The sequence below is a fragment of the Dufourea novaeangliae genome, unplaced genomic scaffold (assembly GCF_001272555.1).
Source record: "Dufourea novaeangliae isolate 0120121106 unplaced genomic scaffold, ASM127255v1 scaffold228, whole genome shotgun sequence".
Classification (NCBI taxonomy): Eukaryota; Metazoa; Arthropoda; class Insecta; order Hymenoptera; family Halictidae; genus Dufourea; species Dufourea novaeangliae.
This window is the reverse complement of record NW_015374150.1, coordinates 699,765-713,666: the sequence shown is the minus strand read 5'-3', so window position 1 is coordinate 713,666 and position 13,902 is coordinate 699,765. Positions and strand designations below refer to the sequence as shown.

Genomic DNA, 13,902 nt, shown 5'->3' with positions numbered 1-13,902 from the left:
ACAGGGAAGAAACAAGCTTTCTTTATCGGTCGGCTGGGAAATCGTATTACTCGACTGGAACTTCCCGGAATCAATTCGATTCGCGAGCGAACGGCGCGAGAATAAGGTTGGCGAAGTTGACCGTCCGTTTTCGCGTCCGACCACCCCCTAGACAATCCTTCGCGCGTACATACCGGGCTCTCCGCGATAACTTATAGACTTTGTTTTACTCAATAATAAAGTTCCCCGCGGATAAAGCTAAAGTTCCAAGATAAATGGTATGCCAGCCACGTACTGAAAAATGATAACCGGAGACTCGCCGCGACACTTCGCACGGGAACGCACTCAGCCATCGATTTTCCGTTGCGAAAGGTGGACGAAAAATTTTTTATCGAAGCTGACATACGTACGTTCGTACAAAACGATAGGCTACGATGAATAAATATACACTCGAGTCGATGGGATTAGCATTAAATGACGATACTGTCTAAAATAAGAAGAACCTTGTATTCATATTTCATTCGCATAAATAATGACACGATGGAAGCATAAGAAATGCATTAAAAAGACTAGGTATTGCTACACTTGTTGCATGCTCGAGTATAGTCTTGATGGGTTGTAGTGAAAAGCTCGACCATTTGTAAGTGGAGATTGTTATCTTACATTAATAAGGTTCCTTAAATTAAGGTACGTAAGATACGAAAATACTTCAAACTCTTTTCTTTCTTCTGGTAGTATAAAAAGATGGTCCTTAAAAATTTCCGTGCTCGCGGAGACAGAGGAGACTTCGATGCTACCTGTACAGTGCGCTCAAAGTCCTTTCCTCGGCTTCATCTGACAGACAATATTATTTACACGACGATCATATACACACACTATTATCTACACCTCCTTAAAAATGCAACGATATTATTTATAATCATTTTATACAAATGCAATACTTTCCTTGATAAAATATCCTACAAACTTATTCTACAAGTGTCCCGTGATCAATTACGTTGCCTGTTACATTAGAGACTCGAATCAATATATCAATCGAATATGGAAACAACAGACTCGAGCGAAACAGAGAAAAATAATATTTACATGCTCGAAAAGCACACATTACTTTTCCACTATGGTCTCCCGGATAATTGATTACACTTTGTAATAACAAACCTGTGATGAATCGACGTTAAATAGCGACCTAGCCTGCCGTTCGACTTGATATTCACGTACTCTACCGCGTTATCTGTGAAAATTAATTAAATATAAAGCTGATATTTCATTATATCCGACTCCGTCCAATTTATATTGCTTAACTTCATCATAATTCAGGGGATTCAGACGTTCCGTAATATCAGCGCAGTCTTCCTCGGTCAATTTCCAGCCTCGTGGAGCCTAAATGACGTCTCGGAATCCTACTAAACTCATTTTTCTCCCTCGATGGCGCCGCGCTACACTCTCACACGAGCTTCTTCGGCGCAATCGGACTCGAAGAAGGGAAAAAAACATCTTCGCTCCTCCTCTTCATTCATTTTTCACGAATTCACGCGTCTACTTCCTGCTCACCGGTTTCTTCTTGATCGTCCCGGTATTCGTATTCCCGTTGCTCGGGTCGACGCTCGACGACTTCTCGGCGTCCTTCCTTTGCAACGTCGGAATGCTCGACTTCCCGTCACCAGTCACGGACACGCTCACAAGTTTGCCGGGCACTGCCTCCACCCTCTGCACTATTTCCGTCTTCTCGGCGTATACGGGAACGGAAGGCCTCTCGATTCCGCTCGAGGTATCGTCCACGCGCCTGGAAAACGATGGAATTCTTGTAACCTTCGGCTTCTCCTTCAGGGGAGGTTTCTCCCTCTGTTCCACGAGTCTGTCCCTCTCGTTGCTCTGCGAACATTGTGCCTCTGGTGGCGGAATGGCTGAAACTTTGGGTATGTTCCTGTGGTCCCTGGTTCTCTGCAGGCTAGAAGTGGGCTTGATGATGATCTTCGGTTGCTTCAGATTCGAGGAAGAGCCTTTCGGATCCCTCGGTGTGATTATTATTCTTGGCTCCTTTCTGTCCATGTTGGTTAAAGCTGGTATCCTTGACTCTGGGGAGGAACACGTGATCGCTGGATCGGGCTGAAGCTTTTCCGCTGAACCAACGTGACATCTGTTCACGATGTTAGCACCGATCGCAGGTGTTGAGTCTGATCGAACAGCCGTTCCCAGTTCTCTATCGATTCGATCGATCGAAGAAACATCTCCAAGGTTCACGACAGTCTGACTCAAATTCTGATTGGCTTGTCCCAGAAGATTACCCACCCTTGGGGTGATTACGATCCTGGGCTCCATGGCAGGAATTCTCGTCTCCCAATTGGATCCGAATTGAACTTGGTTTACGGGTCCTTTACTCATGATTCGTGGCTCCGAGGACGCCATCGTTATGGAAGGTTCATTCCCTGATGGGGACCTATACCAATTTGGATTCCCTATACCCGTTTCCAGTAAGGCGGTTGGGCTTCCAATGTTCTTGTCCGTGCTGTGAGAAATTGGCTGTGTCATCCCATGAACTGGACACATGGGGTTCGAGTAGATTGTGTCCACGCTGCCTCCGGTCTGTGTCCTGGAGGACCTGTCTATCCTCTCGTCGAGAGAGTCGATGATACTGGGGTCAGAATTGTTTTTCCCCGAGCAATCCTGCCTTCTTAGCAGTGGACCAATGTGCAGATTGGTCGTTACTTGTTCGGCCTCGCACTGGGTCTCGTTCTCCTCCGCAAAATCCAGGCTCCTGGACGGACCGAAAATCCGTGGAGGAGGTTGGGGCGGTTGGTGAGAGGACGGGGACGAATGCAGCCCACCCCTATAGTCCCTCAACGAATTGGCATGCTGCTTGGGTATGAAAAGGCTGTTAGGCGCCGGAAGCGATCGCCTTTTCTCGATGTCTGGAAGGACCTTCGGGTAGTTCCTGCGTTTGATCGTTCTTAGAGCCTCCTCCGGACTGATGCATTCCCTCTCTGCGACAGGTTCTCTGCAGGTTACGTTTATGTCGCACTGTGGAGTGTTCACGCCGAACGTGGTCAACTTCGATCCCGTTTTTATGTAAATCTCCTCGGTCTCGTCTGCGATAGATGCCTCGGGATTGACGCCCAGCTCGAGACGAGGCAGCCTAGACTTAAGTTTCGGATTAATCTTCGCGTACAGGCTGCTCGCGCTACCGGAATCCGACTCGTAAATCCTTGGCGTGGAGAAGTTCGGTTTCACGCTCTTCAACACGTTCTCCATCGGCAGCGGGTCGCTCCTTGAGTGATGGTGCTCGATCACGACCACCTGAGGAGCGGTTTGAAACTCGTACGACTCGTTTGACGGCTCGACGCCTTTCGCCAGCTCAATAGGCACCTGGTTCAGAATCGATTCGGTTCTGGTCGCGGGTGTGGCGTCGATGCCCACGGAAACCTTTGGAAGCTTTGATTTCTTGCCAGGCCGCACGACCAGCGCGGGACTTTCGTCGTATATCGGCTCCTCTTTCTTCTCTTTCAGCATCTCCTCCTCCAACCTCTTCTTCTCTTCCTCCTCTTGTTTCGTCAGCTTGTCCTGGTGCTCCCGCTGCAGGGTCTCGCGCGTCTTCCGGAGGAACCGAGGCGAACACCTTTGAAAACATACATGAACGTTCGATATATGATGATTCTAGAGGGATCCGACTGCAGATTACAAGTTTTGGCGGGGCATGACAATCGAAAAACAATTCCTTGAAACGTCTGCTGTAATTGCACCATATGACAATCGCTAGAGCACGCGTGGGATGGGCCAGGAGAGAGTCGATTCCCTCTGAATCCCTGGTGTCACAATTACTCTAACCAACCAAAACTTGCGAACTGCAGTGAAATCTTTGGGTTCCCGACACGAAGAAGCTTCCATCACTTTCATGACAGATCAGCCAAAAACTTCGATCTATTAAATTCTCCATTTGCCAGATCCAGACACGCTCGGAACCGAAGGAATCAGCCCGCGAGTCCCAAAGCGGCGTCTCTTTATGTGAAACCGCTAATTGGATTAGCAGACTACTCGACAGCCAAGTTCGTCTACGATCGACGAATTCGCCGGGACTTCTCGAATTTGCTCAATTACTAAGGGCGAACGGGAGGACGGGATTCAAAGCGATCGAACTGGCTCGATCAAGGAAACCGTATCGTTACCGACCTGTGCACGATCTCCTGCTGTATCCACTCCCTAACCTTGATGTGGGTATCGATGGTCGAGCCGGAGTTCTGTCTCGAGAGTTTCGATCGTCTGCCGAAGTTTGAATTGTTGTCGTACGCCTTGTCGTTCTTTATCACGTCGTTCAGATCCGGCTTGCTATCGCTTTTATAGCCGAGCTCTCCGTAGTGGTTCTCGTATTTCTCGGACTTTGCGCGTTTCGAGTCGTCCTTCTGGCTGGCGCGTCTCTTTAAACCGGCCTCTTTGCTCTTCAGGTCCAGCTTCTTGCAGTACAGATAGAGGAACGCGGTGAAGTTTATGAGAAGGAACACCACACCGAAACCGGTCAGCATCGTGATCACCGATGAGCTCTTTGGCGTTGTCGGTTGAAGAACGGTTTCCTGGTCCGGTCGACTCGTGGAATCCGGAGTTGTAGCTTTGTTGTCCGTCGCCTCTGTCGCGGTGGCCGGTGTTAGATGTGGGAACTTTATTGGATACCTTAAAGATCGAAGGATTGAGTATTTGCAGAGTTGGACAGTGTTGCACGAGGATACAGTGAGACTGTAGTCGGATAGAATTAACGATTTTACTTCTGAACAATTGAATATTGAACGTTCGACTGTTGTAAGGGTCAAATGAATACCAATGGATTTTGATATAGAGGGACAATATAGTCAAAGTGCTGTGAAAAATTTTACTTTCGATGAACTGAATATTGACAGATTTAATAAAACTGTTGCCGCATGATTTGACGGTTTTATAGAAATATTTGCAATAAACACGTAGTTTGGAATTGTTTTATTGTTTATAAACGGTTGTAACTGTACATATTATAACAGTAATTCGATTCTCCGAATGGAAGATGTTGCGACGATAGTACGCGTAATTGAAATTTTAAATTGCTAATCTGTTAGTTCATTGCGCAGACGTTTGAATAAATTCCACTCAACCGGTGCGTGCAGACAGTTAAGCATTCGAGGGAGAAAGGGGTTGGATGCAATGGGGTGCAAGTGACGTTTCATTAAATATTCTATCCACGGGTGAGAAACAATACCGGCGTGCCTGCATAAATGTACGCTGAAATGAGTCTATTTACTTTTTCAATTAACGCATCCACTGGAGCTTTTTCTAGTACAGAAATTACATTCAATACACCGCCGGTAATAATTTTCACAGCAGCAGCAGTGCAAGTTAAAATCGTACAAAGAATTCTCCAAAAAGTAAAAGCGATAACCACACCGGGCTGGACATCTTTAATTTTCTAAATTGGCGATCCTGGAACCATCTTTAGCCAGAAATTGACGTACAGACTCTGGCCCAGTCTCGAAGTCTGAACAAACCGTTTCAAGGTCTCGAGAAATTCCCAGACCCGAAATCTAAATCCGTGGCTCGAGTCAAAGGAGCCCGCAACGGAGGCTGTTCGAACTCGTTACCGACCTGATGCCGTAGGTTTCGTAGTTCCTGTTGGTGCTCGCGTTCGCGTACCTTCCAATCCCGTCCGCTATGTCGAGAATCTGCGGTCGAAGCCCCTTCGGTCGGATCGGCCACGGAATATCTTTGTTCGGATGACGGAGCATGTTGGGCAGGTACTCGTTCCAAAACTGCATCTCCTCCGGACGATACCGTGAACCGATTGTCGGTGGAATCGCTGCGTCAATAGAAAAAAACGCCCCCCTTTTTATTATTTTAATACTAATTCCATAAGATCTTCGGCGAAGTTTAAATTTAAGAGATAAAGTTCTGCTCTCGATCGTGCAGAGGATGGGAAAACGACATCACGTAGACTCACTCAGATTCAAGTACGTCTGATTCTGGAGATCGTATTCCAGCCACTCGATCTCGTACTGGCCCCATTCCTTCAATCCGTCCGTTAGGTACGGGTACCGTTTCGCGATATTTGGATTCCTGGACAGTGAAGAACAAATGATCGCTGAAATTTGACGAGCAATAGGATCCCCGGCCGTAACGATCAGGAATCGATATACTGTTGATTCCAGACCGTAAATTACAAAAGTTACCCCTTATTACCCCATATATTGCAGTGTAACAGAGCTTGTACCGAAGTTATTCGTGTCGACATCTAGATTAATTCTCCGATACATCTCTATCGATTGTTTCTCGGGACGAGTACTAACTAATTAAGCACCATTGCATTTCCATTCTTTTACAATATACATGTACGAACAAATCTATTCGACATCGGTCCATTCAATGATCAACGGAAAAATAAGAAACAAAGCCATTGAAAGAAAGCCCAAGATCGTGTTACTCTGTAATCTATATTCATGGACCGCGATATCGACGAGACACCGGGCATTAAAAATCACCGGTACAACCCTTTGCATCCTGTCTGTCTAGGCAGCCACCGCGGTCCATGAACCCACGATTTCCCGTCGCATCGAATGCATATGCATCGCGCGACAGGTCATCGGATCCCGAAGAACTGGGTCGATCCAATTAAGCGAAACAAAGCTGTTTAATGCACGCGGACCGAAGGCAGACGTACAGAGGGAGAGAGACACATACACACACACAGAGACATGGTGTACCTACCGCACCGTTTCTCTACGTGACACAGTCTGATCGATATCGCGCGTGTCACTGTGTCCTCTCCTCGTAAGAATACGTCTCTCGGGAAGGGGTCGTCGCGATGCACTGGATGCATAAGCAGAGGGCGTGGCGCATCGCTCTGCATCCGGAAATAGCGGACTACCATTAAACAACAACGACGACGACGAGGACTTTTAAAGACCTTTCTCCTCGCTGGTATAGTTCCGTCTAGGACGCATACAATTGTCGATCGATGACGGTTTTAACCCCTCCACCCTATTCCACGAAAGAGAATCGTTATCGACGTGGTCGACAAAAGTGGAAACGTTCTCCAACCGGGTCTAACCGACCTGCTGATCGACGGACCTTTACGATCGGTGGAAAGCTCGAACGCCGTTTCGAGGGAAGAATCGTAGAACGTTATTCCCGGAGAAATAGCCTTCCCTTTGAGATACTTGTTTCAGAGGGAAAGTTCCTACAGGAGCGTCGAAGGCGCGAGTATCGCCGCGTAACCGTAGAAGGGTAGAGTTACCCTTTATCAAAATTTCGATATTGGGCCGGCTTCCCGATATTTGAGCGCCGGCGAAATGATACTGCGCCTGTTCCGTCGACGTGGAGTTACCGATGGAAATGTTCCTTGCGAGAGTTTACCAGGAACACGGTAGAATCTCGATTATATTGTCGGTTCGTGGGGATTCGATTTCCTTGGAACGGGCGGCCGTGGCGAACGTACATAACGTTTGATAATAAAAATATTTATTTATTCGTTTCATTTGTAACGGCATCGAATTCCATATTGTACGTACACGGGGTATCGAGACACGTGGAGCGCGACACGGGAGATTCTGTGTCTGCGTGAACGTGATACTGTTACGTGGAAGTTCCGAATCGAACGATAAAGTTGGAAGTCAAGGAGTCAATTAGCTCGGATTCCTAGTCATCATTCGGGATGAAGGGGATCAAACTGGAAAGTTCGACTACGGAATAGAAGGTTTGTTGTAAAATAAAAGGAAGAAACAAAGAATGGAAGAATACGAGAATTAGCAGAGTATTCCGTAGACGATGCTATCAAGAAGTCAATGTTATTTATGAGAACACTGTGTACCTTCGAGCTCTCTAATTCATGTTTAATCAATAACCGAGTTCGCCAGTGCTCTAGCTGTCGTTCTCCGAAGACCAATATTATTGACAATACTCCCGAACGTTAGAATCTCCAATAACAGTACGACGTAGTAGCATACGGTGATCAAAACGCCGCGGATGATAACGAGGAGTCGTATTGATCTTCGAAAGATACCTTGGGACAGACGTATCGAAACGGGAAACAATGGAAATTCAGTGGAATATCAATAAAAAGTAGAACGGAATGAATTCAATTCGATATATCGAATTGAGATGTCTAATTTTCGAATGCAGTTGCGAAATACCCACGTGCAGATTACATTCTACTAAATGCGCACTTTAATTAAACGTACCACGAAGCCTGTGATATTTCAATTTCACTAATTTAAATGATTAAACGCCGAACCGATACCGATAATTAAATTTTACAGGAAGTTTTTGTTTAGCTTTGTATTCGGTTAACATTTCAATCATCGGTATTTTATGGTATCAACAGTGAATCGTTTCACCGCTTGATCGTACGAAATTGTCATTCGTCAGGTATACACACTTATCTTGAACGGAACTATCGATACAGTCGAATTAAGGATCGACGGACTATCAAAAGAAGAATCGTAACCAGAGTCGATCAGCCCGTACGTTTAATTATCGAGGGAGTATACTCTCGCAAATTATCTCCTAAAGCGCGTGGTCCATTTCCGTTGAAATACGAGGGAAAATTTTGCTCGTTCGAAGATAAAACCGGGCAAATCGATTGGTCCCGGCGGTTTGCCACCCGTTTTCTCCCTTAGTCGGGATGAAACGCGCGGAAAATTCGTGTGTATAGGTAATCTACTTGTATCGAGAAAATTAAAATGGCCGATGTATCGGGCCCGTTAATTCAGCCGATACCGCCCTGTGCTGGAATAACAAGCGTCAAATTGCTGGCAGCCGACTCGATAGCGAAACAGGACCGCTCGTGCTTCAGCCGATATCAAAAGCTTCACCGATCGAAAAGTTACTACCGTCGATGTCTGTTCACGAAGAAAACGAGGGTGCAAAATACCGCCATCGAACACGATTTTTACACTAATCTTTTTCTTTCTCCCGATCGCGTCATACTTCTATCGAAAGTTTGTTATTCCCCGTGAAACTGTTTAATACCTCATCCGAAATTTCACAAACGATTCTTTGATGGAAATCCGCGAAAAACAAGCTCTCCCCGACATGCATCGACAACTTCTCACTGAACTCATGGTTAATTTTCCAGTCTCGTTCCCATGCATTTTCTCTCGAGAAACGTAATTACCGGACGTTACAAGTGACGGGGGCCAACTACGCGGGTCGGAGAGAAAAAATCATAAATATTCAAAGCCGCAGGATTAATTGAAAATCATGTTTGAAAGCGCTTCGGTCTATTTTCCGCACCACCCCCTCTTCCCCCGGTTGATAATGAATTTTCAGGCCGGCGAAAATTTCCCGGCGGGGCTCTCTCTCTCTCTCTCTCTCTCTCTCTCTCTCTCTCTCTCTCTCTCTCTCTCTGTACAGCGCGAAATTGTTTCTCCGCGGGGCACCGGTTCGTGTCGTGTGTTCGACCTATTGTTCCAGAAATTCTATAAAATTTCACGAGATTTATTGTAAAATCGTAAACGGTACAGAACTACAACGAAAATGTTTTTTTTTCCAACGTCGAACGACGGCTTAGATTTATTGTTTAATAAGCGCAACAACCTCCGTTCCCCGGGACCTGATCGGATTTCGCTAATTTCACGGGGTCGTGGCATAAACAACGGCCAGACATGAGTAACCGTCGGCCATACAACGTCGCTGAAGATTTGAGAGCTTTCGAAAGCTCGGGCTTCCAAACGCCGTTACACTTGGCCAGCGGCATTAGTGGTTCGAGGTAATACGGCGGTAGTGTTTCCGCCGCTGTAACCTTATCAAATTATATTTTCGTTGCGAAGCACAGTGACAATGCGCGATAGAAAATTTGCGAATTAAAGATGTACAATATTTATCACTCGAGGTTATCCAATTTAATAACAGCATTCCATACAGATCAAACGGGCCGTAATAATTAAAACGTGAGTTAAATGAGGCGACTCGACCCCCCTTCAATTAGTTTCGTTATTTATCGCGCGTACGTCTGGTTCGATAAATTATTAATCGCAATTATGCAGTATCGAACGAAAGCCAGTGAACGCTTGTGCCGTTTATTTTCATACGTTCAATAATTCCAAGAACATTCGAAGGAGTAGCTTTGTTTTCGGTACGGAAATTTGTAGTTCGGCAAACGTGTATCGTAAAATAGTGTAATTGCGAGGTTATTGCAATTTTCCACGGAGGATACGATGTTATAAGGGAATTAATAACCGCGAACAGGAGCGCCACACGAGGGAAACTCACCCAACATACGCGAAGCTGCACCACCAGTTCATCATGGCCTCCGAAAAGAGAGTTTCCCCGATGTTGTATCGGCGACGAAGGTCGTATTTATTCCCGTCGAGAGGCACACCAAGCACATAGGGCAGCTCTTCGCCGTGCACGGTGCGCTGGCGTTGTTGCTGCAAAGATAACGAGGCCACTCGATATACTTTCCCATCGAAACAAAGTTTCGCGCGGCTAGCTCGCCGAAATTTCGCGGTCCAGAAGAAGGGCCAAGTATGCTCCTACCGTCCTCGAAAACCCCCGGGGCCATTGTTATTAACTCCCGTGATGCTCTCTGGCCCGATCCTCCAGCGCAATCGTAACTTATCAGAAACGCTCCTAACTCTGGACAATCGATACGTTCAACGGATACGTATCCACTAGTGCCCTATGTCACTGAGCGGAATAGTTGCTTCTATAATTGAAACAAGATATTTCTATCGAGGTCTCGATCTTGCTGGTGTACACCGGATACCAATATCATTTAATTAACGTTTTACAGATGACAAATCGTAAGTTTCTAGGTCAGTGCATGTTAACCCAGTGACGATCGGGGGATTTAATTTCCTCCCTTAAGTATCACCATGGTTCAATAAAATAGTTACAAGTAGATTATTTCTAAATTTTAACCTAACAATTATTTTTCCTATACAACTGAGAAGAAACCTGAAAATTTGAAATGGTTGTGCCAAAAATAAGGAATAAATCATTGCGGGGCGTACGCTTACGGTCCTCAATGGGTTAATATCACCGAACATTGTGCTGATGATATGAAAACGGTGGCAAAAGAGAGGGCCACGAAGAATCCACAACTAATCATCGGGACCAGTTTCCCAATTTGCCGTTGGTTTCCTCGATCGTTTCCCAGACGCCATCCGCAAGAATGGTCGGCGGATACCAGGTTAAATGGTACCCCTGCGTCGCGGTCTCTCTCTGTACGATCACCGTCTACGGTGGCCCGGTGTCTCTCGTAAATTTCATATCCAACAGCACCGACAGCCCTCTAACCCCGAGTTGAAAACCAGAAACGTTGTTACATTCGGTTTAACGACACCGCCGGTCACTGTACTCTCCGCGAGCGAGCGTAACAGGCCGGCACGCAGCGACGATAAAAATAGTTGGCCCGGCTCCAAATGGGTTCGTAGCCGGGATTTTTCGTTCCCCCTCTCTCGTCGTTCCGTTGGCGCGGCCACGAATACAATGAATAGCCAGTAGGTCACGCTCCCCTGTTCACCGTCCCTCCGCCCCTGGTTAAGGAATCCTGGCGCGGGGGAAAATGAATAAAATGCAAAGTACACCCGTCTAATCGTACGTGCTCCAGTTTCATCCCTGTCCTCTCCCTCCGAGAAGACGGGGGAAAGATCCGACGCGATTTATGCGCTCCCTTAATATTTTTCACGGCTTCCGGGATCCTTGACCCGGATGAATTTGTCAGCTCGCCGAAGAGACCGCCCCGCGTGCACGAGACAGCAGCAATGTGAAATTTCTTTGGTCGTCTCGGGTCGGGCTTGTGGAGGGAAAGCTGTTCCGGCTTCTACGTTCTAAGCTGACGGGCGACTGGACTTGGCCTAACAGCTCCTTCGTTGCTGTATATTCTTTTATTCGCGTAGACTCGTGAACGAAAAGGGTGTGTATATCTATAAAAATGACTTTTACCGAGACTGTCACGTGCACCCCTAAACGAAGACATCAGAAACACTGTTTTCTTTTTTTACAGATGGATTTGTCTTTTTCACTCCAACAGGGGAGATGGAATTTCTTGGCCAAGAGGTAATCATTCTTACAAGATAACGTTGACTGTCTCGGTCGTTCGATAAATTTCAAACTCCTGGCGGGGGAATGGTGGGGGCGTAACGTATGGGGCTACGTGTGAACAGAAACGTACTTACGCCAGAGTAGTCCTGCATCGCCTTCGGATGCGAGAAAACGTACATGTAGCTCTTCGGGTTCGCCCTTGAATGCAAATTCGCGGTCATTATTAATGGCGCCACGGTCCCGCTGTCGGAGAGCGCCTCGAGCACCAGATCCCGATTCTTCGTCGCGTAGTCGTTCGTGAAACCGGCCGAGAAATCGCCGTATTGTTCCAGAATCTTTGATAGGATGAGTTCTGGTTCCAGTTCGTGCGTCGCCTGCCGACCAAGAAATATCGCGTCACTTTGCTACCCGGAATGCATACCGAGTCCTTCCCTCGATTCTCTAGCATTCAACTGAAATATATTCAAACGGTATTTCATCCACCGAAACTTTCATACTCCCTCCATCCCTTCCCACACTCCCCAGGAACGTTTTAATCTTCTTCACACTTAAACGAAAACTGGCGCGCTATCCGTTCGAGTCACCGAACCCATACCTTGGCGTGATCCTTCAGTACCTCGTCCCTTTGTCCATCCATCATTCCATGCAACAAAGCAACCGGTGGTAGAATATGAAATTTCTCCGACTCAGTGACACCGTACATCAAATCAAACCTACAGAAACGAAAACTCAATATCACAAGCTTCCCGCCCAGAGTCACTGCCGGGGATCAGGGCTCAATATCGGAATGCAGGCACGTTCTATATATTGTCTTCACGAGCTTTTACCACGGATGGTACAAACCCGAGCATCGAATTGGTATTCGCAAATAATCCTGAACCTCGAATTAAAGTTTCTAATGAAAGTATTTCCGGTCGAAATACAGGTTAAAATAATATTTTCTTCAGAAATCGTTGTTGCGAGATGTTGTATACGTTACAGCGTTCTCACCTGCCTAACAGTTGTGGGTTTTTCATTAGATTCAAAGGCTTGTCCGGTATTACGGCGTTATCGATCAGCGGCGCGAAAGCCGGCACGTATTTCGGCTTGTGAATCTTCACTTCCAGCAGCGTGTTCACGTCCTGGCCCCGTAAACAAAACGCCAGATCGCTGTCGGTCGTCGTAGGACAGTTCAAAGCGTGCGCCACCTGAAAAATGATTCGGCCCGTTTCTCACCGGTTCCAATGAACGTTCCTCCGATCGTAGTTCTCTCCACGCGGGCGCGACGAGAAACGATATTTCTTCTCCAGGTACGTTCGAATCGCGGCAACCTGTCGTATCGTTTTTCTGGTCTTTTGTTTACGTTACAACCGCAAGCACAAGTTCTGTCGAGGGTATGTCGACCTCGGAGAATATTAACATTTGTTTCAAGCTGATTTTTCTAACAATCTTCCTAGAAACTTCGAACTTTTTTCCTTGCTTTATTATATTTGAAAATTGGTCTCCTACCTGTTTCGTGATCTGCAGGGGCGCCTTACCAATAGCATCCGCACTCAACGCCGATCCGGACATCAGTATGGCACGATTAAACAGACCTACGCACACACACGAGCGGAATAACGATTAATAACCACGCGTCCCCCAGGATCGGACAACTGGCGCCCTTCACTCGTAAAATATTAAGTCCGGTTATTTTTCATTGCACAATATAATTATTGACCGGACACAGACAGGCATTGTGGCCCCCAGGTCCGACGAGAAAACTTCCCATTGGCCTCCGCCCGTGGGTGTGAAAAATGATCGTCGTTCCTCTTTTCTTCGTCCTCCTTTTCCGGATGGTTATACCTTTCTTTCGCGAGCTCCCCGGGGAGCACGCGAGTCCTCGTAGAGGATACGACATTCTCTGACGCTCAATACGGTTGCCGTTCTTATTTCTTCGAACGCGATTGT

At 46.7% G+C, this 13,902-nt stretch overlaps 1 protein-coding gene across 1 annotated transcript in view; it reads right to left on the bottom strand.

Annotated features, from left to right (window-relative positions):
• Positions 1–1,515: 1,515 nt before the first annotated feature.
• The window catches only part of LOC107191723, a 53,948-nt gene continuing 41,561 nt past the window's right edge, over positions 1,516–13,902 (bottom strand). Inside the window, exons 5-13 of the mRNA XM_015580822.1 lie at positions 13,462–13,547; positions 12,964–13,160; positions 12,569–12,686; positions 12,108–12,347; positions 10,198–10,355; positions 5,930–6,045; positions 5,574–5,788; positions 4,144–4,592; positions 1,516–3,592 (exon numbers count right to left, since the gene is read on the bottom strand). Coding sequence (XP_015436308.1) covers positions 1,516–3,592; positions 4,144–4,592; positions 5,574–5,788; positions 5,930–6,045; positions 10,198–10,355; positions 12,108–12,347; positions 12,569–12,686; positions 12,964–13,160; positions 13,462–13,547 — 3,656 coding nt within the window. The remainder of the gene's footprint in view (positions 3,593–4,143; positions 4,593–5,573; positions 5,789–5,929; positions 6,046–10,197; positions 10,356–12,107; positions 12,348–12,568; positions 12,687–12,963; positions 13,161–13,461; positions 13,548–13,902) is intronic.